The sequence below is a fragment of the Enhydra lutris genome, unplaced genomic scaffold (genome assembly GCF_002288905.1).
Source record: "Enhydra lutris kenyoni isolate GAN:26980312 unplaced genomic scaffold, ASM228890v2 scaffoldscaffold2, whole genome shotgun sequence".
NCBI lineage: Eukaryota > Metazoa > Chordata > Mammalia > Carnivora > Mustelidae > Enhydra > Enhydra lutris.
The window spans coordinates 25,042,327-25,065,921 of NW_019154086.1; the positions used below are offsets into that span (position 1 = coordinate 25,042,327).

The 23,595-nt window shown below is 34.2% G+C and overlaps 1 protein-coding gene across 2 annotated transcripts in view; it reads left to right on the plus strand.

Annotated features, from left to right (window-relative positions):
* Window positions 1-17,347: 17,347 nt before the first annotated feature.
* The window catches only part of LOC111149399 (sucrase-isomaltase), a 93,864-nt gene continuing 87,616 nt past the window's right edge, over window positions 17,348-23,595 (plus strand). For both annotated transcript variants that reach the window (XM_022506437.1, XM_022506428.1), the window contains exons 1-2: window positions 17,348-17,465; window positions 18,715-18,857. In XM_022506437.1, coding sequence (XP_022362145.1) covers window positions 17,348-17,465; window positions 18,715-18,857 — 261 coding nt within the window. The remainder of the gene's footprint in view (window positions 17,466-18,714; window positions 18,858-23,595) is intronic.

Sequence of the window (23,595 nt, forward strand, 5' to 3'; positions counted from 1 at the left end):
AGAAAAAGTTTGGAAGTAATTCAAACACTTGGAATCTAAAGACCACCTTGCTTAAGAATGTTTGGATCAACCATGAAATCAAAGAAGAACTTAAAGAATTCATGGAAACCAATGAGAATGATGACACTTCAGTCCAAAACAATGGGATACAGCAAAGGCGGTCCCAAGTGGGAAATACAGAACCACCCAAGACTCCCTCAAAAAAGTTGAAAAATCCAGAATACACCAGTTGTCTTTATACCTTCAAGAACTGGAGATTCAACAACAAATTAAGTCGACCCCACACACAAGAAGGGAAATTATCAAGATTAGAGCAGAGATCAATGAGATAGAAACTAGAGATACAGTAGAACACATCAATGAAACTAGGAGCTGGTTTTTTGAAAGAATCAATAAGATCGATAAACCACTGGCCAAACTAATCCAAAAGAAAAGAGAGAGGTTCCAAATTAATAAAATTATGAATGAAAAGGGAGAGATTGCCACCAATGCCAAGGAAATAGAAACAATTATCAAAATTATTATCAACAGTTGTATGCCAATAAGTTAAGCAACCTAGACAAAATGAATGTATTCCTGGAGACCTATAAACTTCCAAAACTGAATCAGGAAGAAATTGACAACCTGAATACACCAATATCTAGTAGTGAGATTGAAGCAGTGATAAAAAACCTCCCAAAAAACAAGAGCCCAGGACCTTATGGATTCCCTGGAGAATTCTACCAGACGTTGAAAGAAGAAACAATACCAATTCTCCTGAAGCTGTTTCAAAAGATAGAAACAGAAGGAAAACTTTCAGACTCTTTTTATGAAGCCAGCATACCCTGATCCACAAACCAGGCAAAGACCCCACCAATAAGGAGAATTTCAGACCAATATCCCTGATGAATATGGTTGCCAAGATTCTCAACAAGATCCTAGCTAATAGGATCCAACAGTACATTAAAAAGATTATCCACCATGACCTGGTGGGATTCATCCATGGGATGCAAGGGTGGTTCAACATTCGCAAATCCATCAATGTGAAAGAACAAATCAATAAGGGAAGAGAGAAGAACCATATGGTCCTCTCAATTGATGCAGAAAAAGCATTTGACAAGATACAGCATCCATTCCTGATTAAAATGATTCAAAGTATAGGAATAGAGGGAACATTCATCAACTTCATAAAATCCATCTATGAAAAATCCACAGTGAATATCAACCTCAACGGGGAAAAGCTGACAGCCTTCCCATTGAGATCAGGAACACGACAATGATGTCCACTCTTGCCACTGTTGTTCAACATAGTACTAGAAGTCCTAGCAACAGCAATTAGATAACAAAAAGAAATAAAAGATATTTAAATTGGCAAAGAAGAAGTCAAACTCTCTCTCTTCGCAGATGACATGATACTTTATATGGAAAACTCAAAACTACACCCCCCAAACAACTAGAACTCATACAGCAATTCAGTAATATGGCAAGATAATAAATCAATGTACAGAAATCAGTTGCTTTCTTATAAACTAAAAATGAAAATATAGAAAGGGAACTTAGAGAATCAATTCCATTTACTATAGCACCAAGAACCATAAGATACCTGGGAATAAAACTAAACAAAGAAGTAAAGGATCTGTACTTGAGGAACTACAGAACACTCATGAAAGAAATTGAAGAAAACATAAAAAGATGAAAGAGCATTCCATGCTCACGGATCAGAAGAGTAAACATTTGTTACAATGCCTATACTGCCTAGAGCCATCTATACTTTCAATGCCATCCCAATCAAAATTCCACTGGCATTTTTCAAAGAGCTAGAACAAACAATCCCAAAATATGTATGGAACCAGAAGAGACCCCAAATTGCTAAGGAAATGTTGAAAAAGAAAAACAAAACTGGAGGCATCATCTTGCCTGATTTCAACCTTTACTACAAAGCTGTGATCACCAGGAGAGCATGGTATTGACACAAAAACAGACATATAGACCAGTGGAACAGATTAGAGAGCCCAGATATGGACTCTCAATTCTATGGTCAAATAATCTTTGACAAAGCAGGAAAAAAATATATACAGAGGGAAAGACAGTCTCTTCATTAAATGGTACGGGGAAAACTGGATATGTGTAGAAGAATGAAACTCAACCATTTTCTTACAGCATACACAAAGATAAACTCGAAATGGAGAAAAGACCTCAATGTGAGGCAGGAATCTATCAAAATCATAGAGAACATAGGCAGTAACCTCTTTGACATCAACTAAAACAATTTCTTTCAAGATATGTCTCCAAAGGCAAAGGAAACAAAAGTGAAAATGAACTTATGGGACTTCATCAAGATCAAAAGCTTCTGCACAGCAAAGGAAACAGTCAACAAAACAAAGAAGCAACCCATGGAATGGGAGAATATATTCTCAAAATGACACTACAGACAAAGGGTTGATATCCAAGATCTGTAAGGAACTTCTGAAACTCAACACCCTACAACCAGATAATCATGTCAAAAAATGGGCAGAAGACATGAACAAACACTTCTCCAATGAAGACATATAAATGGCTAACAGACACATGGAAAAAATGGTCATCATCATTAACCATCAGGGAAATTAAAATTAAAACCACATTGAGATACCACCTTACACCAGTTAGAATGGCCAAAATCAACAAGACAGTAAACAACAAGTGTTGGAGAGGATGTGGAGAAAGGGGAACCCTCTTACACCATTGGTGGGAATGAAAGTTGGTGCAGCCACTTCAGAAAACACTGTGGAAATTCCTCAAAAAATTAAAAATCGAGCTACCCTATGACCCTGCAATTGCACTACTGGGTACCTATCCCAAAGATAGAGATGCAATGAAAAGAAGGGTCATCTGTACCCCAATGTTCAAAGCAGCAATGGTCACAGTTGCCAAATTGCAGAAAGAACCAAGATGCCCTTCAATGGACGAATGGATATAGAAGATATGATTCATATATACAATGGAATAGTATGCCTCCATCAGAAAGGATGGATACCCAACTTTTGTATCAACATGGGTGGGACTGGAAGAGATTATGCTGAGTGAAATAAGTCAAGCAGAGAAAGCCAATTATCATATGGTTTCACTTATTTGTGGAGCATAAGAAATAACACAGAGGACACGGGGAGATGGAGAGGAGAAGGAAGTTGGGGGAAATTGGAGCGAGAGAGGAACCACGAGAGAGTGGACTCTGAGAAACAAACTGAGGGTTTTGAAGGGGAGAGGGATGAGAGGTTGGGTGAGCCTGGTGGTAGGTATTATGGAGGGCACATATTGCATGGAGCACTTCGTGTGGCACATCAAAAATGGATTTTGGAACACTGAAAAAAATAATTTAAATAAATCAAATATAAAGTAATAGACAAAACATTTAATTGGCTACAACTCCAAACACAAAACACCTCAATGTCTTTCCATTGCAATTAAAATTACAAAATAAATAGAAAATAAGACTCAGTCACTTTCTTATTTTTTTTTTAATATAGAGCATGAGACACCAGAAGTTAAGAGGAGAAAGTATTAAAACAAGAAAATGAAAATCAAGCAAACAAAACCATCTGCAAAATGAAGATTCATCCTTAAAATCTACAGCATTATCATGTCCAATGATAATCAGATCCTATTGTATTTTATTTTCCAATCACTTTGCTTCTTAAATTCCATTGTAATATGTTTTGATTTGGATTACTTTCTTAAATTATGATTGGTTTTTGTTTTGAAGGATTTTTTTAAAATTTTTTTAAAAAAATTTACAAATCGTGTGTCAGAATTTGCTGCAATTGCCTAGATTATATACTCTTAGCCACTTAAGTGAGAAAAATACATTTTTAATGAATTAAAATAACATGGAATGAAATTATTTCTTTATGCCTTTCTAAGAAAAGAAGACAAGATAAAGGACACAGAAAGTCACTCTGTATATTTCTTATTTTAAAACATGTTTATATTTAAAAAATGATACTTTGATTGGTTACATTGTAGTTGTGGAACTTGGTTCTTATTCTAAATGGTAAAAGAAAAGTTAAATCAAGTTACAAGTATTCCCCATACTTTTTTTTTCTAGAATAAGAATAAATAAAACTTGATGGTTCACTTAAGAAGCTTCAAGCATATATGATTTTACCTTATTTTGAAGGTTTCAGTAAAAATATTCAAAGTAAATGTCATACCCATGACAATTTCATCACACTTCCCAGATGTATTAGCAACCTTGCATTAATGAGGGGAATATCATTTCTCTAAGAATGTAGCACAGTATTGCCAGAAAAAATGATCTCAATACATTTCCTCCTATGAACCTCAACCCTTGATATACTCTATTTTATTATTATAGTAGTATGGAGTTTGATGAAAATTAATATGTAGGAAAAAAATGTAGGTTTTAGTCAGCCATGAAGGAAACTGGAAGTTGCTAATTAAGCAAAAGCTCTATGGGAACTAGTGCCAAGGTATGGAAACCTCAACTATAGCTGATGAATTGATGGGATCTCAATGTGCACAAATCTGAGAGATAATAACTGGGGGCGCAGCCATCGAGGGCTTCCACACTATTTTTTAGTTTTACCTCCGGGAACGTGACCTTTGCATATTTTTCCCACTGAAGACCCAAGGTGGAGAGCCTAAAAAACTAAGAGCATGTGTGAAGTTAACAGTCAAGAAGCACTAAAAGACTGAGACCTTCTCATGGCATTGTAGAATTCTTCCCTTCTCCCTATACATTACCAAAAAGTTAATAAAAGACTGTTTACATTAGTGTTTTCTTTATTCTAAATACATGACATCCAGCTGTCAAGAAAAAATTATAAGAATTAATAAAAGCCAAAAAAATAAATAAAAGCCCAGTTTGAAGAAATAGAGCATGATATTCTCAAATAGAGAATCAGATATGGCAGGAATGTTGGAACTATCAGACCTGGAATATAACAAACATATTAGAAAGCTATGTCTCCAATGGATAAACCTGAAAGCATGCAAAATCATATAGATAATTGTAGAAAAGGAATGGGTAGCCTAAGGAAGAACCATAAATAATTTCTAGAGATGAAAAACACTGTAACAGAATGAAGGATGGCTTTATGGGTTTGTTGATAGGTAGTAAATGGCCCAGGCAAGAATCTCTTAGCTTGAGGGTATCCTAATAGAAACTATACAAACTGAAAAACAAGAAGAGTGTGGGGAAAAAAAGATAGAACAGGATATTCAAAAAGACTGTAGGAAAACTACAGAGGAATAACATACTCATAATGAAGGAGAAAAAAGAAAGAAAAGAACACAAGAAATATTTCAAACAATAATGGCTAGAGTTTCCCCAAATTAATGTCAGAAACTAAACCATAGATCCAGGAAGGCCATAAAACTGAGTAGAATAAGTTATCAAAAAACCCCACATCCATGAATATCATTTTCCAACTATAGGAAACTAAGAGGAAAAAAGAAACTAAACACACACACACACACAAACACACACACACACACGCTGGAAGAAGCCATGGTTTAAAAACAAATTACTTATATAGAAGCAAAGATAAGAATTACAACCAACTTCTCAGAAACAATGTAAGCAAAAAGAGAGTAGAGTGAAATATTTAAGGTGTTGAAAGTGAAGAAATTGCCAACCTTGAATTTTGTTCCAACCAAAAATTGTTGTTCAAGAGTGAAAGAAAAATGTTTTCTCAGATAAATACAAGTTGAAGGAATATGTTGAAATAGACACAACTTGCAAGAAATGCTAAAAGAAATTCTTTAGAGAGAAAGAAAATAATAAAAATCAAAAACTCAGATCTACATAAATGTTGGTAAGGAATAGGTGAAGGCAAAATAAACATTTTTCTTTTCTTTATTTTTTTAAATTTAATTCAAATTAGTTAACATATAGGATAGTCTTGGTTTTAGGAATAGAGTTCAGTGAATCGTCACTTACAAATAACACTCAGTACTTATCCCAACAAATGCCCTCTTCATTGCCCATCATCCATTTAGTCCATTCCCCACCCACCTCCACTGCAGCAAATCTCAATTTGTTCTCTATAGTTAAGAGCCTCTTCCAGTTTGTCTCCTTCTCTATTTTATCTTATTTTATTTTTCCTTCCCTTCCCTTATGTTCATCTGTTTTGTTTCTTAAATTCCACATATGATTGAAATCATACAGTATTTGTCTTTCTCTAACTGAATTATTTTGCTTAGCATAGTACACTCTAGTTCCATCCACATTGTTGTAAATGGCAAAATTTCATTCTTTTTGATGGATAAGTAATATCCTATTATACACCTCTTTATCCATTCATCAGTATATGGACAGCCAAATTAGGCTGTTGTTGATAGTGCTGCTATAAATATTGGGGTGCATGAGCCCCTTCAAATCAACATTTTTTTAATCCTTTGTATAAATACCTAGTAATGCAATTGCTGGGTCATAGTGTAGTTCTATTTTTAATGTTTTGCAGAATCTCCATAGTGGCTGCACCAGTTTGCATTCCCAACAGTGCAAAAGGGTTCCCCTTTCTCCTCACCCTCACAGACACTTGTTCTTTCCTGAGCTATTTATTTTAGTCATTCTGACAAGTATGAGGCATTATCTCATTGTGGTTTTGGTTTGTATTTCCCTGTGATCAGTGATGTTGAGCATTTTTTCACATGTCTGTTAGCCATTTATATGTCTTCTTTGGAAAATTTTCTGTTCATGTCTTTAGAAAATATTCATGGTATGATCTCAATCTTTTTGTAAGGTTGAGGCCTGATTTGTGACCCAGTATTTGTTCTGTTCTGGAGAATGTTCCACGTACACTTAAAAAAAATGGCATTCTTCTGGTTTAGGATGAAATATTCTGAATATATCTATTAAGTCCATCTGTTTCAGTGTGTCATTGAAAGATATTGTTTTCTTGATCTGCTCAGATGATCTGTCCATTCCTTTAAGTAGGGTGTTAAAGTCCCTTACTATTACTATATTATTATCAATGAGTTTCTTTAAGTTTGTTATTAATTCATTTATATATTTAGCTGCTCCCATGTTGGGAGCATAAATATTTACAATTGTTAGATCTTCTCATTTGATAGACCCCTTTATTATAATATATTTCCCTTCTTCATCTCTTATTATAGTCTTTGGTTTAAAATCTAGTTTGTGTAATATAAGTATGGCTACTCCAGCTTTCTTTTGATGTCCATTAGCATAATAGATGGTCTCCACCCCCCTCATTGTCAATCAGGAGGTGTCTCTGGGTCTAAAATGAGTATCTTATAAGCAGCATTCAGTGGGTCTTTTTTTTTTTTTTTCTTTTTAAATTCATTCTGATACCTTAGGTCTTAAAAAATTTTTTTAAAAGATTTTATTTATTTATTTGACAGAAAGAGATCACAAGTAGGAAGAAATGCAGACAGAGAGAGAGGAGGAAGAAAGCTCCCTGCATAGCAGAGAGCCCAGCATCGGGTCTGACCCAGGACACTGGGATCATGACCTGAGCCAAAGGCAGAGGCTTTAACCCAATGAGCCACCCAGGGGTCCCACCCTATGTCTTTTGATTAGAGCATTTAGTCTATTTACATTCAGAGTAATTATTGATAAGTATTAATTTAGTGTCCTTTTATTACCTGTAATTATCTGTTCCTGTAAATTATCTCTTCCCTTCCTAGCCTTTGTTGCTTTTGGCCTCTCTTTCCCACTCAAAAGATCCCCTTTAACATCTCTTGCAGAAGTGGTTTAGTGTTCACCAACTCCTTTAGTTTTTGCTTGTCTTGGAAACTCTTTATTTCTCCTTCTATTCTGAGTGACAGCCTTTTAGATAAAGTATTCCTGGCTGCATTTTTTTTTTTTTTCCATTTAGAATGTTGACTATATCCTTCTACCTTCTTCTGGCCTGCCCAGTTTCTGTGGACAGGTCTGATTCTAACCTTATGTGTCTACCCTTGTAGGTTAAGGATCTTTTGTCCCTAGCTGCTTTCAGAATTCTCTCTTTATCTTTGTATTTTGCAAGTCACACTATCGTATGTCTTGGTGTTGATTTTGTTGATTATGAGGGGAGTTCTTTATGCTTCTTGGACTTAAATGCCTATTTCCTTCTCCAGACTAGGTAAGTTCTCAGGTATAATCTGTTCAAATAAGCCTTCTGCTTCTTTTTCCCACTCTTCTGGGACTCCTATGACACAGATATTGTTGTGCTTTATGGAATTGCTGAATTTCCTAGGTCTATATTCATGATCTAAGAGTTTTCCTTTCTTCTTCTTTTCAGCTTCATTAATTTCATAATTTTATCTTCTATATCACCTATTTATTCCTCTTCTTCCACCCTCATTTTGATTTCATCCAGTCAGTTTTGCATCTTGGTTATAGCATTTTTAAATTTCACACTAACTAGCTTTTAGGTCTTTGTCTCTCTGGTGTCTTCTATGCAAGGGTTTCTCTGGTGTCTTCTATGCTTTTTCAAGACAAGCTAGTATTCTTACCACTGTTGTTCTAAATTCTTTTTCATATGTATTGTTTATATTTATTTTGAGAAAACACCTGGCTGTGATTCCTTCTTGATCTTTCTTTTGGGGAGAACTCATCCATCTTGTCATTTTGTCTAGATTTCTGTCTTTTGCATGTTACAAGAGCTTGTTATGTTTCCTGCTCCTGAGAGTAATGCTGTATTGAGAAGAGGTCATATACTATCCATGGCCTGGTGCTTCAGGAAGTGTTTTTGGCACATGCTGTGTGCATTCTGCCATTGTGTTTTGGTTGCTCTTTCCCACAAGTTATTCATCTATAGAGTTCCTCCTTGCTTGCAGTGGTGAAAGTTGGACTTTTAACTAGGTGGGCTTTAATACATTTGTTAAAATAAGCCTGATTAAAAAAAAAAAAGTTTAAAGCCTTATCCAGAAAAAGAGAAAAGGAAAAGGAACAAAAAAAGCAAACAAACAAACAAAAAACTGTAAACCAGATTACAAGGAGAAAGAAAGAAAGAAAGAAAGAAAGAAAGAAAGAAAACAAGCAAGCAAGCAAGCCTGATCTAAAAAATGAGAAAAAGAAACAAACAAATGAACAAACAACGATAAGCCTGATTCCAAAGAAAAAAGAAAAGAAGGAAAAAAAAATCCTGGTCCTATTTCTACTAGAACTGAAGCTGGTACTTTGGAGCATTCTTTGATTAGTAGACTTGGTACAGGCAGGAGACCTGTATTTTTCCTCTGGGTGAGAGACCCAATGCATTGGCTCACATTCAGACCTGCCCTGGTAAAGATGCCTCTACTGGGAGTCTGGCATTTGGTATAGTGGTTCCAGCCTCTACGGGGGGTGCTGTGTGGCTTGCTGAAATCCTACTGTGCTGGTGGGTGGGGGTGGAAAATGGCATCACCCTGCCCTCTTGTGCCAGGGGAGAGGAACTCACGTTTACTGGTGTTCAGGAAACCCTAAAAGAAAACCAAACAACCTCCCCTCCTTTATCTCAGGCTACCATCAGGTCTTTGCCCTCAACCTGTCTGTGCCTGGGTTATTGGCACATTCAGCACCACAGTACACGATCTATCTCTAGCATGGGGCTGGGATACAAAACTGCAAATCTTAAAGGAGTTGGCAAGGCATGGACCTAATCCACTGGAGGAGAGTCTTGCAGTTTGCACCAGGTGTTGTTCTGACCCAGAAAAGCAGTTGCATGGCCACACAAGTGCCTGGAGTCTATGGTGAAGCACAGTGAAAAGCTACTACCTGGTTATCTACCCTCTGCACACCTCTGTCCCTGCTTTTGAGTAGCAACTCAATGGTACCCATGGGGTTCCTTGTCATTGGAGAGGCAAAATACCATCTTCCAAATGTACCACAGGAAGGGAAATTTTCTCTCTCTGGGCAATCCAGGGGATATCCATGCCACACAGACCACTCCTATGCCTCTACTCTCCCTTTCCAGAGCAAAACTGCCTGTCTGACTTGACTTTGGCAACTGGTGTGGCCTTCTAAAACCTCAGAATTTGAGCTCCACTGCTTGCAAAAAAATTGCCGTAGTCAGTTTCTCTCAATTCCGCAGTCAATGATCTTGGGGCAGTGTTTTTCTTGTGTGATCCCCATGCACTGCTCTCTCTTCCCATCTTCTTTTTGCAAAAAGGGCTCCGTTCCCTCTGCAGCACCAGGACCTTTCTCTCCCCCAATTCATCTCTAAACCTTACAGCTGCTACATTCTCTTCATCTAAATTGTGAAGATTATTCTTTTAATCCTCAGATCAATTTCCTAGTTGTTCGAAATGATTTGCTGTTGATCTAGCTGTGTTTGAGAGACAAGGATGCCCAGAGTCTCCCTACAGCTCCACCATTTTAACTCCTCCTCCTTCTCTCATTTTATGGTACTGAGGAAGGTTAATGATAAGTAGTTCTTTTCTTGTCTGTTTCAATTATTTAGTTAAACTCTAGTTAGTTAAAATATAGTGTAACGTTAGTTTCAGGAATAGAATTCGGTGATTTATCACTTACATGTAACATTCAGTTCTTGTTAACAACAAATGCTCTCCTTAAAACCCATCATCACCCATTTAACCCATCCCCTCACCCACCTCCCTTCCTTCAACCCTCTGTTCTGTATAGTTAAAAGTCTCCTAAGGCTTGCCTCCCTCTCTCTTTTTTCCCCTATGTTTATCTGTTTTGTTCTTGTATTTCACACTGAGTGAAATCATAGTGTGTTTATCTTTACCTGACTGAATTATTTTGTTTAGCATGATAATACATGTTAGCTCCATCCAGGTTATTGCAAATGGTAAGATTTCATTCTTTCTTTTGGCTGAGTAATATCCCATTTCTTCTTTATCTAATCACCAGTAGATGGACATTTGGGTTGTTTCCATAATTTGGCAGTTGTTGATAATGTTGCTATAAACATCAGATCATGTATCACTTCGAATCAGTATTTTTGCATCTTTTGGGTAAATACCCAGTAGCACAATTGCTGGGTTACAAGGTAGTTTTATTTTTAACTTTTTGAGGAACTTCCATACTGGTTTCCAGAGTGGCTGCATCAGTTTGCACTCCCACAACAGTGTAAGAGGGTTCCTCTTTCTCTGCATCCTCGCCAACATCTGTTATTTTCTCTGTTGTTCATTTTAGCCATTCTGACTGGTGTGAGGTTGTGTCTCATTGTGGTTTTGATTTGTATTTTCCTGATGACCAGTGATGTTGAACATCTTTTCATGTGTCTATTAACAATTTGTATGTCTTCTTTGGAAATATGTGTATTTATGTCCTCTGCCGATTTCTTAACTGTATTATTTACTTTTTAGGTATTGAGTTTGATGTTCTTTAGAGATTTGGGGCACTAACCTGTGGAAATACATAGTGCCTAGCCAGAAAAGATTTAGTAAACACAAGCCCTGGATGAGACTAGTTGAAAAGCAAAGGAATATCCAGAAAACTGGGCAGTTTATGGTTTCTGGTCTGAAAACAGCCAGATTCTCATTGTGGCTCAGGGCACTCATCCAGGGAGTAAATGCATGACTTAGAAGAAACATTTCTTTGGAGGTCTGGTATTCCCTGTTTGTACTCCCTTCATGAGCACAGCTTGTTCTAGTCACAGGATACTCCCTATGCCACTGTCTTGATTATTACAGCTTCACATCCCTTCTTGTTTCTCTTATTCCCTTGTTGCATTGATAACATTCACAATAAAGGTGGAGGCAGAATCTTACTTAGGACCTTTTGCCACTAGAATATCTGGTCCCCAGGCCCTCTCCTTTCTCCTACTAAGGTGTCTGGAGTAATCTTTTCATTTACCATCTCAGGGTTTGCAGGCCAAGCCTGACACTAACCCTTTACCAGATATGTCATTTGAAAATATCTTCTCCTATTCTGTTGATTGATTTTTTGTTTTGCTGATCATCTTCCTTGCTGTGCAGAAGCTTCTTATCTTGAAGAAGTCCCAATTGTGTATTTTTACTTTTGTTTTTCTTGCCTCTGGAGACATATCTAGAAAGAAGTTGTTATGCTCAGTGTCAAGGAGGTTATTGTCTGTGTTCTCCTATAGAATTTTTATGGTTTCAAGTGTCATACTTAGATTTTTAATACATCTTGAATATGTTTTTGTGTTTGGTATAAGAAAGTGGTCCAATTTTATTCTTTTGCATGTTTCTGTCCAGTGTTCCCAACACCACTTGTTGAAGAGACTGACTTTTTCCCATTGGATATTCTTTCCTGCTTTGTCAAAGATTAATTGACCATATAATTGTGGGCTTATTTATTTTTTTCTTCAGTTCCATTGATCCGTGTGTCTGTTTTTATGCCAGTACCATACTGTCTTGATGACTACAGCTTTGTAATAGAGCTTGCTGTCCAGAATTGCCATGCCTTAATCTTTGTTTTTCTTTTTCAAGATTGCTTTGGCTATTTAGGGCCTTTTGTGGTTCAGTACTAATTTTAGGATTATTTGCTCTAGCTCTGTGAAATATGCTGTTGGTATTTGGATAGGGATTGCATTAATTGTGAAGATTGCTTTGGATAGTATAGACATTTTAACAATATTTGTTCTCCCAGTCCATAAGTGTGGAATTTTTTCCATTTCATTGTGTCATCTGCAATTTCTTTAATAAGTGTTTTAGTTTCCAGAGTACATGTCTTTCACCTCTTTGGTTAGATTTATTCCTAGGTATCTCATTGTTTTAGGTGCAATTGTAAATTGGATTATAAATTATATAACTTTTAACCCAAAGTGGATGTTTGATGTGTATGATTTAACTACCATATGTTCAAAATTCTGAAATGCACATTACAAAGTCTAAAGAGAGCAATTTCCATAAAGAGAATAGTTGAACACTAATTTCTTCTGTTTAGTAAAAGTGTCAGTCACTAAGTGTAGTTCAATGTCATTGCTAGTGTTTACAACTTTTTTGGTCTATTGCCTACCTAACTCAATTTTTGTTAATTTACTTCATGCTGTTTTAAATTTTTATACAGTTTTTATATTAAGTTAAAAAAATTAAAACTCACAATTACTTTTAGGTAAAAGCAATATGTTTTAAGTTGACACATTTTTTTCATTACTATATATAAGTTTGGTATGTGTATAATTAAATACCTTTATATTGCAGTTTTGTCCGAATTTACCTCTAAGCAATTCATGAGTACATTACTTCCCTGATCTTAAAGTTAATGAGTGGAACCAGAGTTAAGGTGGGAGGAGTATGGACCAAAGGGCGCAAAGAAAATTGTTCAAAGCAAAGGCCCTCTCACAGCACAAGACATGGAAACCTGAAAATGAAATAAAAGGCATAAAAATTTCAAATCTTGTAAAGCTTTTTAAATCAAGAGGACAAACACTTCTACACATAAAAGAAAATAAAAAAGATTATTAATTAAAACTTGACAGATTTGCAGTTTTAGTTCAAGGAGGTGAGAAACTGGAGTGTTTGATCTCACTCTTTTAGATTTTTTTTTTTTTTTTTATTTGACAGACAGAAATCAGAAGTGGGCAGAGAGGCAGGCAGAGAGAAAGGAGGAAGCAGTCTCCCCGCTGAGCAGAGAGTCTGATGCGGGGCTCGATCCCAGGACCCTGGGATCATGACCTGAGCCGAAGGCAGAGGCTTTAACACACTGAGCCACCCAGGTGCCCCTGATCTCACTCTTAAAAGAGAAAAAAAAGGTGGACAAATTGCTAATTAGTTACTTTATTTTGAACCAATCAGAAAACTTAAATTGCAGGGGAAACATCTAACTTCAGTTTTAGGGTTGATCTCATAATTGCAATATAGGTAAATATTTCTATTTCCTGTCTGAAAAGAGACTTACTCTTAAAAACATTCACAAATTTGCCCTCAGTTTCTTAGGAATATGTAGTACAGCTGGAATTTGTACCTAGGATTCTTCTATAAAATTCTTTGATCTTAAACACTACACTGACTTAAACCAGTAATGTAATTGATACTATAATTTTTACTGTATGAAATGGTGTTTAGTATATTTTTGATAACTAAATTTGTGTTCTAAATAAATATAAATAAAATGTTGATTTTATTTCTGGATTGCTTTTTTTATATATCTCTACTTTTATATTTTATTCTAATGGATTTGCTCAGTTCTTCATCCTTAAAGTTAATAATGAGACACAGGAAATAACTTTTATTTAATCATTACTTTTTATATTATCTTCTATTTTATATCTATCTTATATATATTCTACTAAATATTATCTTCTAATTGATAATTCCTGCAAATGTTTTTCAGATTCTAGCTTACCAATGTTTCTACTTTTCAATGACAGTTTTAATGTCACATAATTAGGTAAAACAATTTTCAAACAATGTCTAAATAATGAAAGAAAATTTTGAAGAAAAAAAGACAGAATAAATAAATATTTTTATGTTCTTGGACTAGTTCATAGGTACCAGAAATCAAAGACTATCTGAGGGCAGAATTATTAATTAACTTGGATTTCTAAACAGAAATATTTATGCAACTATTTTCAGGGCTAAGTCTTTTCCCACTGCATGTTTAACAGAAGTTTATTAAATACTGACAGGCTGGTGAAGATGCAATAAAAGTTTATGGGTAGCTCAGTATATAGCTGAGCAGTTTTCATGATCACTGCTTTGGGAGCCTTACCCAACTTTGGTACAACATAGTGAACAGAACAGGCTATGAAATAAGGTAAGTTGATTGATCATATTTCTTCATTTCTTTCATGTTTCCAAATAATTATTTATTATTTTAATTCATGTTAGCAATATTCCTGTTTATCAACACTTGCTTAAAATAGAAAAGATAACTTTCATTTGCCAATTTAAATATATATCTCTTGTACTAAAACAGGAGAAAACATTTTTAAATTTTTTTAAGATATGAGAATATTTTCTTTGCCCACCTCTTCATTATAATTTTTGTCAGACTTAGTTGACTCAAATCATCTTTATTTAATTTCTTCATATAGGAAAAAAGATTAAAAAATATTTTGAAATGTACAAGTACTCTAAGTATGAGTTAATATATTTTATTTAAGAAAATATATATAGGCAGAATAGAATACAACTGTTATAAAACATTTAATCTTTTCTAGCAAATCTTTTAAAGGTCAGTAATCAAGTAACCATCTAATAAACTGTTACTTATTTTGAAAATAAATATATACAAAAAGGACATCAATATATAATTTCCCCAAAAATGTTTTGCTTGAAATTACTGTGGTCAAAAATGTGATCACTGAAATTACCACCTACAGCATATGAACAATTTTAGTACTGATTGTTTATGAGTACTCACATGAGCAATTTAATTTTAATACATTAACTTTGTTCTAATTCTTCAAGGTAAAAGAAGGTTTGCTTCATAACAATATGCATTTACACTTTTAGACTTTTCTTAAAAATAGAAAGGCATAATCCTTATTGACTTCTCGATACCAAAGTAAAATAATACTTTGAGTGAGACAAACTTGTTTAAAGTTAAACATTAAATGCAATTGTGTTCTTTCTCACATAACATTGAGCAATTCAGTTTCATTTTCTTAATAGCTTCATATATCACCTGTCATTTTGATTAGATCCAGTTTACATTTAGGTTCTTTAAAGATTAGAGATGAAATAAACAGCTTAATATGTGTAATAGGAAATCATATACTGATTGGATGCTAATCTTTAAACTTTCATTCATAAAGTATATTTTTTTAAAAAGTGAGCTTGTGCTTACTTGTTGTCAGGCTCTTCACTACTTCTGAACTATATTGCATTAAGAGTATAAAAATTCTGGGATGCCTAGGTGGCACAGTTGTTTAAGTGTCAGACTCTCGGTTTTGGCTCAAATTGTGATCTCGGGTTGTGAAATTGAGTCCCTTGTGAGGCTCTGAGCTCAGAATAGGGTGCTTAAGTCTCTCTTTCCCTCTCCCTCTGCCCCTTCCTCCCACTCTCCCTCTCAATAAATAAATAAATCTTAAAAAAAATAACAATCCAATTAAGGATATTAACATATATATTAATAAGGACAATAGATATGTGGTGTGGTAAAATGGAAAAAAAGGATTGATTAACACTGCCTCTAAGAGTGGTAGGAAAGGACTCACCAAGAATATGGCATTTGAACTGGGCATAAATTAGGGCTAACTTAGAAGAGCAAATGTGGAAGGATTGAAGAAAGATTAAATAGCATGTACTTAAGAAGACATGTTACCCAAGAAAGATGTTACAGTGGTGGAGATAGGATGAAGTTATAATTCTGAAAGTACTTTGGAGATAGAACCAACAGGGCTTTTGAGTGATTGAATGTTGTAGAAAGATACAAAAGAGGGAAAGTGTTTAGGTTGGGGCAACTGTATATATGAACTATCCCAGATAATTACAGGAGAAGGTGTTAATGTGAGAGACCAAAAAAAAAAAAAAATTTAAGATCAGCAACTTATAATCATTATATTGTACACCTGAAACTAATATTATATTGTATGTTAACTAGAATTTAAATAAAAACTCCAAAAAATGAAATGAGCAATTTATTAAAGCGTTTACCATTGAAACTCTGAATTCCTATCTGGGTATATGCCATGGAATTAAGATTTGTATAAAAATCATAGAATACACAAAAGTGAGGGAAACTTGAAGAGCACAAGAGATGAGAGATATATGGTCAAAACTAAATTAAACAAGTAAAGTTTAAGATAATTACTGGAAGAAATCTTTTCCTAATCTATATTTAGGTATCCTCTGTATGCTAACTCACATAATGTTATGAGAAAATAAATACATATGTTTGATATGAGAGTTTAGTATATCATACTTATATTGTGAGGGAGGAACTTGAAGATGATTTAATTCAAATCTTTTTTTGAAGTGACAACTCCCAAATATATACTATATACCTATATCATTTTTCATAATATTTTATATCTGTATTCTCATATATTTATATTCTTTTCCACGGTATTGTTATAAGAAAGCAGTGTTAGTGTTCGAGGAACAGAATTTAAGGTAGGAAGAACTAGAACTTTTGATTTTGAGATAATAGCTTATTTCCTCTAAGGTTGAAGTTTCTAATGAGCAAAATGCGGATAACATTATCTCTTTAAAAAAATAGTGAGAGTTAGGGGACACAGGGTAGGTGTCATATTTCTTTTACTTGAGAAAGGTTCTAACATGAGAGAGCAAGGACATCTCCTTGGAGATCTTTTCTTCCCTTTATGTTTCATCTTAGTTACCTCAATAATGTGTATCATCAATTCACTCTCTTTATTAAAAATTACATGTGTTGTTTACATTTTGCCAATGTTTATTGTTTTAGATTATAAACAACTGTCTCTAGTTCTGCCTGTGTTTACTTAGGTAAAAAAAAGTGGAATGTAAATACTCTTACCATAATGACGGTGGCTTACTGTAGTTATATATTTTACATTTTAAATGTATATTTCTTTTCTTTCTTTAGATGGCAAAGAAAAAATTTACTAAATTAGAAATCTCTCTGATCGTCCTTTTTGCTATAGTTACTATAATAGCTACTGCCCTAATTGCTGTTTTAGCAACTAAGACACCTGCTGTTGAAGGTAAGTAATGTTAAAAATACTTGCATGTTATAGTTGAAGTTAAATAAAATTTACTCCATAATAGTTATGGATTTTCAAAAGTAATCTACATGAAATGAAAAATGTGAAGAAAGATTTCAAGTAAGTTACATAATTATCCCAAATCTTTCTATCCATTATATTACAGTTATTTCAATGAAGAGCTGTTCTAATTAAGCAATCTATGCACTTTGACATTAATGACCTTCCCCACATTGTGTTGTTTAAACAATTGTGAAGAGCCAAAGGATCAAGGTGTTAATGGAAGGTGAAATAATCATCTGTTTTTAGTGAGGTTTTTCTAATTAATAGGAAAACCTGGGTTTTTGCTCTGGCCTTGAAATACTTGCAAAAGTATGGGGGGCAGAGTGGAAAATCTGGGGGAATAACCTCTTTATTTTAGTCTCTCTCTCTCTCTCTTTTTTTTAAGTAAGAGAGAGAATTTGTAACAAAAACAGGTAGAGGGAAGGTGAAACAAAGCTTGAAGCATTTATCTTTCTTTCCCTGAATATTTCTGTCCTAATTTAGAGTAAATGCATACTACTCTGATCCACCTAACCTCTTTTTTCAATCATTCTTTCTGGACCAAATCAGAATTAGAAACACTGTTACAAATTACCTTCTACTCTAACAATAGTTAGTTTTCAACTGTTATTAGTCATTTGTTTTACCTGCTCCTAGTAAACTGAAAGCTCACTACATTGTGACACAATCATTTTATTTTACCCATATCTGATTGCTGGAAAGTTATTATACAGAATTGGAATTTGTTTTTCTTTGCAGTCCTTGCTTTCTCTTCTGTTCACTTCAAAGTATTGTTTTCCTCCTACTTTTCCCTTGTCTGCTCTAATTCTTGTCTCCTTCTCTATATTCCTTTCCCATCCATATATTTCCATCTTTTTCATCTATAAAACACATGTTTTCATAAATGTGGTAGAATGAACATTTTGCTTCCTTTTGAATCTACCTCAAGACCTTCTGTGAAAATATTTTGTTTTTCTGCAGAAACAGCCAATAGGGCTCTGCACAGTTTTTAAATATCATTTGGATATTTTTCTTTGGTGACTAGGACTTGAATTTGTGGGTCATTTATTAGTGTAAAACTTATTTTTATTTTTATTATATGTATAAATTCATTTGTTCTTTCAATGCAATGTATTTGTTATCCCCCAAATCTGAAAAAAAATAATTTAACACCATGTTTTATTTTACTAACCTCTTTCTTTCCTAGAAATTAGTAATTCTACTTCAACTCCACCTACCACTCGTACAACCACTGTGTATCCTGGTCCAAGTGATGCTAAATGTCCAAGTGAGCTAAATGATCGTATCAACGAGAGAATAAACTGCATTCCAGAGCAATTTCCCACACAGGTCTGCCACAAAAGACTTTAATATTTTTATGAATACACACACACACACACACACACACATATGTATATATATATAATAATTAGATTAAGATAATTGCTCAGTTTTGGAAAAATTCCATATTTTTAAGTATCTAGTAATCATTTATACTGCACTTATCTTTTTTATAGCTCCATATAAAGAGATGAGAGATAATTGAAATTGATGAGCTTGCTTTTCTGTATTTCTATTGAATAAATTGACAAGTTAATTTTTTTTTCGTTAAGCATTTTTCCATGCTTAACAAGCTATTGTTAATTTTAAAATCTTTATGAAATTCTGTCCTCGCAAATCTACTTCTTAAAAAAACCTAACCTTTGACGGTATAGAACATTTGAGAGAAAATATGAATGCTCCCTAAAATTATTTATAATGATGACATTAAGATGTGTCTGGAAAATAAAGTGATACTCATACTTTGGAAAATTATTATTATTATTTTTTAATTATTTAGTAGTTTAGGAGAGGAAGCTTAAATGAAGAAAATTAAGGGTGACTTAATAGCTTCATGTAACCCAAAGTTGACTCTTCCTTGGTCTTCATAATCTATGTGGAAATAAAGGTCAATGAGGGTTTGTGTGTGTGATTGTGTGTCTTCACATTTTATAATATCTACATATTGTATGCAATCTATAACATACTATGATATTTATATAATATAAATATATATTAATCAGTGCATTTTAAATATTATATATGTATTATAATGTAATATGCATATTCAGTATATTATGTGTTATTATATGCATGTAATATGCATATCTAATACATATTAAATCTAAAATAGACATATCTGAATCTTACTCCCTCCATTACAAGAAAAATTAACTATAAAATTTCTATTAGTCTTATCCTACCATTGTTACCTCATAGTTAACACATAATTTTCTGGTTAATTTGCTATGAAAAGTTGAAAAACAATGAGATTTTTCTTAGGACAACTTTAGGAATAGTAAGTCCTTATAGCCTACCTACTGATAAAACAGCTAGATAAATAGTGTTTACTGTGACATGTTAAGATAATTGGCCAGATATTCTCTTTAGGAAACAATGGCAGTTTAACATAAAATTCCATTAGGAACAATATGGGCTGCTAAAAGCTTAAAGGGAAACAACATTTCAAAGCCAATTGGTTAAGGTTTTGATGCCTACTATTTTTAATGTCAGCCTGTCAGGTTGCTAAATAGTGTTTTCAATGTGAAACAAATTAAACTTATGAACTTAACAAATTTCAGCTAACATGTATTTGTCATTTAAGAAAAGAAGGTGAGGGCGCCTGGGTGGCACAGTGGTTAAAGCCTCTGCCTTCGGCTCAGGTCATGATCTCAGGGTCCTGGGATCGAGTCCCGCATCGGGCTCTCTGCTCAACAGGGAGCCTGCCTCCTCCTCCTGTCTCTCTGCCTGCCTCTCTGCCTACTTGTGATCTGTCTATCAAATAAATAAAATAAATAAATAAATAAATAAATAAAGTTTAGAAAAAAAAGGTGAACTTAATTTAAGAGTAGCTGTAATTATAACCAGAGTTTATTAGTCAGCCTGGACTTCTATAATAAAATGCCAAACTGTGTGACTTAAAAAATAAGACATTTATGTTCTCAGTGCTGTGGAGGCTAGAAGTCAAGATGCCATCAAGGTTGGTTTCTAGTGAGACTTTTCCTGGCTTGTAAACAGCTGCATTCTCGTATCTTCACATGATTTTTCCTCTGTGCATGCCCAGATAGAGAGATGGAGTGTGTATGTGACCATGTCCAAAGTCTCTTCTTTTTATGAGGACACCAGTCCTATCAAATTTGCACCCCAGACCATGACTTCATTTAACCTTAATTAACCTCCTTAAATGCCCTGTCTCCAAATATAGTCACATTGGGGATTAGAGGGTTAGGGCTTCCTACATATGAATTGTGGGGGGGGGGCACAATTCAGTCAATAATACAGTCAATCCACTATATATTAATATACTTATTATTACATATATTTCTATATGCATACTCACATACATATAATAAAATAAAAAATGTAAAAAATGTGTTTTTATCTATCAAAGTTTACATCTACTGATGGCTATTTAATATGTTTTAATTTTTGTTTTTTTCAAATTAAGAAGAAAGAAAATTGAAATTCAGTCATATGTGGAATTTAAGAAACAAAACAAAAGAGCAAAGAGGGGAAAAAAAGAAAGACAAACCAAGAAACAGATTCTTAGCTATAGAGAGAGAACAGACTGATGGTTACCAGAAGGGAGGTGGGTGGAGTGATGGTTTAAATAGGTGATGGGGTTTAAGGAGGGTAATTGTGAAGAACACCAGGTGCTGTATGGAAATGTTGAATCACTATATTGTACACTTGAAACTAATATTATACTCATTGTATCTTAACTAACTGGAATTTAAACAAAATTTAAAAAATAGATTAAGAATTAAAATAATAAGGGAAAATACCAGAAATCTTGAAAAATAGGCAGAATGACTAAACATAAATAACAAGTATCAAAATCTATATGAAATAAACCAAAATTATTCATATTTTAAAAGCAGCAATGAGGATATACATTTTTGAACTAATATTTTGGTATATATATATGTAGTGGTGTGAGTGATGTCTTCCAAAAAATTCATGTCTACTTGTAGCCTTAGAATATGACTTTATTTGGAAATAGGATCTTTGCAGATGTAATTAAATGTTAAATGAGGTTATTAGGGTGGGCCTCAAATACAATGGCTGGTGTCATAAGAGAAGGGGATGACATACAGAGAACTACAGGGAAGAAAGCTGGTGTGAAGATGGAAGTAGAAATTGGAGTAAGGTATCTTCAAATCAAGAAATCCTGGATTACCAGGAACTATCAGAAGCTAGGAACAGATAAGGAAGCTGTCTTCCCTAGAGCCTTAGAGGGATTATGGTTCTGCTACACTTTGAAGTAGGATTTCTTGACTCCAGAATGGTGAGAGAATAAATTTCTGTTGATTCAGACAACCTGTTTATGGCTGTTATGCAGACCTAGGAATCCAATACAATATGTTTGGAAGAATTCCATGTAACTCCATTTTACTGTGCATTTTTTACTTAAGCAAAATATGATTGTAATTTACTTCTTTTTTCTTAACACCTTTATACCTTACAAAATCAGTATATCTACATCTAATTCTACCTTTTTGTTTTATACTAACATTTTCAAAATTCTTTTAGAAAGACTACTCTAGGGTGCCTCGGTGGCTCAGTCGGTTAAGTGTTTGCCTTTGGCTCAGTCATGATCCCAGGGTCCTGGGATCAAGTCTCACATCAGGGTCCCTACTTCTCCCTCTGCCTGCCACTCCCCCTGTTTGTGCTCTCTGTCTGTTAAATACATAAATAAAATCTTTAAAAAATAAAAAAGATAAATAAAAAGACAAAATTTTTATATAACTATCTCTTTGTAATTCTGGGAGTATTTCTATAAGTTCTATAACTAGAAGGTTAATTGCCTGATAGAAGTCACACATATTTTATATTCTGATAGATAATGACCCTCCAAAATGTCAGATCCAATTGTACTTCTATTTACAATATACATGTAAGTATGTGTATACATGTGTGTGCCTGTGTTTGTATATCTAAAGCCACTTTAATTTGACGTTAAAGTAGGAGAGAAGTTAACATGTCAGCTACTAAAAATGTAGGCTTTAAACTTCTCTTCAAGGCAAATAACCAAGAAAAAAAATCCCACAGATGTTCAAATTATGAAAGTGTGTCATACTACTAAATTCAAATATTAAGTAGATTTTTAATTATACCAATGATAAAAGACAGCATTATTATGTGGCTCCACTTTTTATATAAGCATATATAATTTTTTCCACTTCACACAATCTTTCCATACAGATCATAAAAACTACTCAAGAGTTCAGTGTTTTGCGTTATTCATTAGATGTAATGTCTACAACTAGTTGTGACACTGGGCACATGAATTAGTTTAACTAGTTTACTTAAATACTCAACTAATAAGTGTCTGGAAATAACTGCCTTAAGCACTTTATGTAGGCTTGAATTCAGGGCATGTCTTCATCTCTATAGCCTCACTTTCAGCTTGATACATAATTGATACACAAAAAATATTCCAATTCTTCTGGGTTGACTACATGACACCAGATTATAATTACTCATAGGGCAGGAACTTTTATTTATTATTTTTAAAAGATTTTATTTATTTATCTACTTGGTGGAGGGAGAGAGGAGAGGAGGGGAGAGGAAAAGAAAAGAGGGGAGAGGAGAGGAGAGGAGAGGAAAAGAGAGGAGAGGAGAGGGAGGAGCAGAATCTGCACGCTGAGGGTGGAGCCTGATCCACAACCCAGAGATCATGACCTGAACTGGAATCAAGAGTCCTGTGTTTAATCAGCTGAACCACCCAGGCACCCAGGGCAGAAACTTAAAAAAAAAAAAAAAAAAAAAAAAAAATATATATATATATATATATAGGCTTCGTAGTATATCTTGAACTCTGGGATTGTGATACCTTCAGCTTTGTTTTTGTTTCTCAAGATTACTTTGGCTTCTCTGGGTCCTTTGTGGTTCCATACAAATTGTATTATTATTTGTTCTGGGTCTGTGAAAAATATTAGTACTTTGACATGGTTGATATTGAACCTGTAGATTGCTTTGAGTAATATACTCCCCAAAATTAAAAAAGTTGGGACACCTGGGTAGCTCAGTCTGTTAAGCTTGGAAC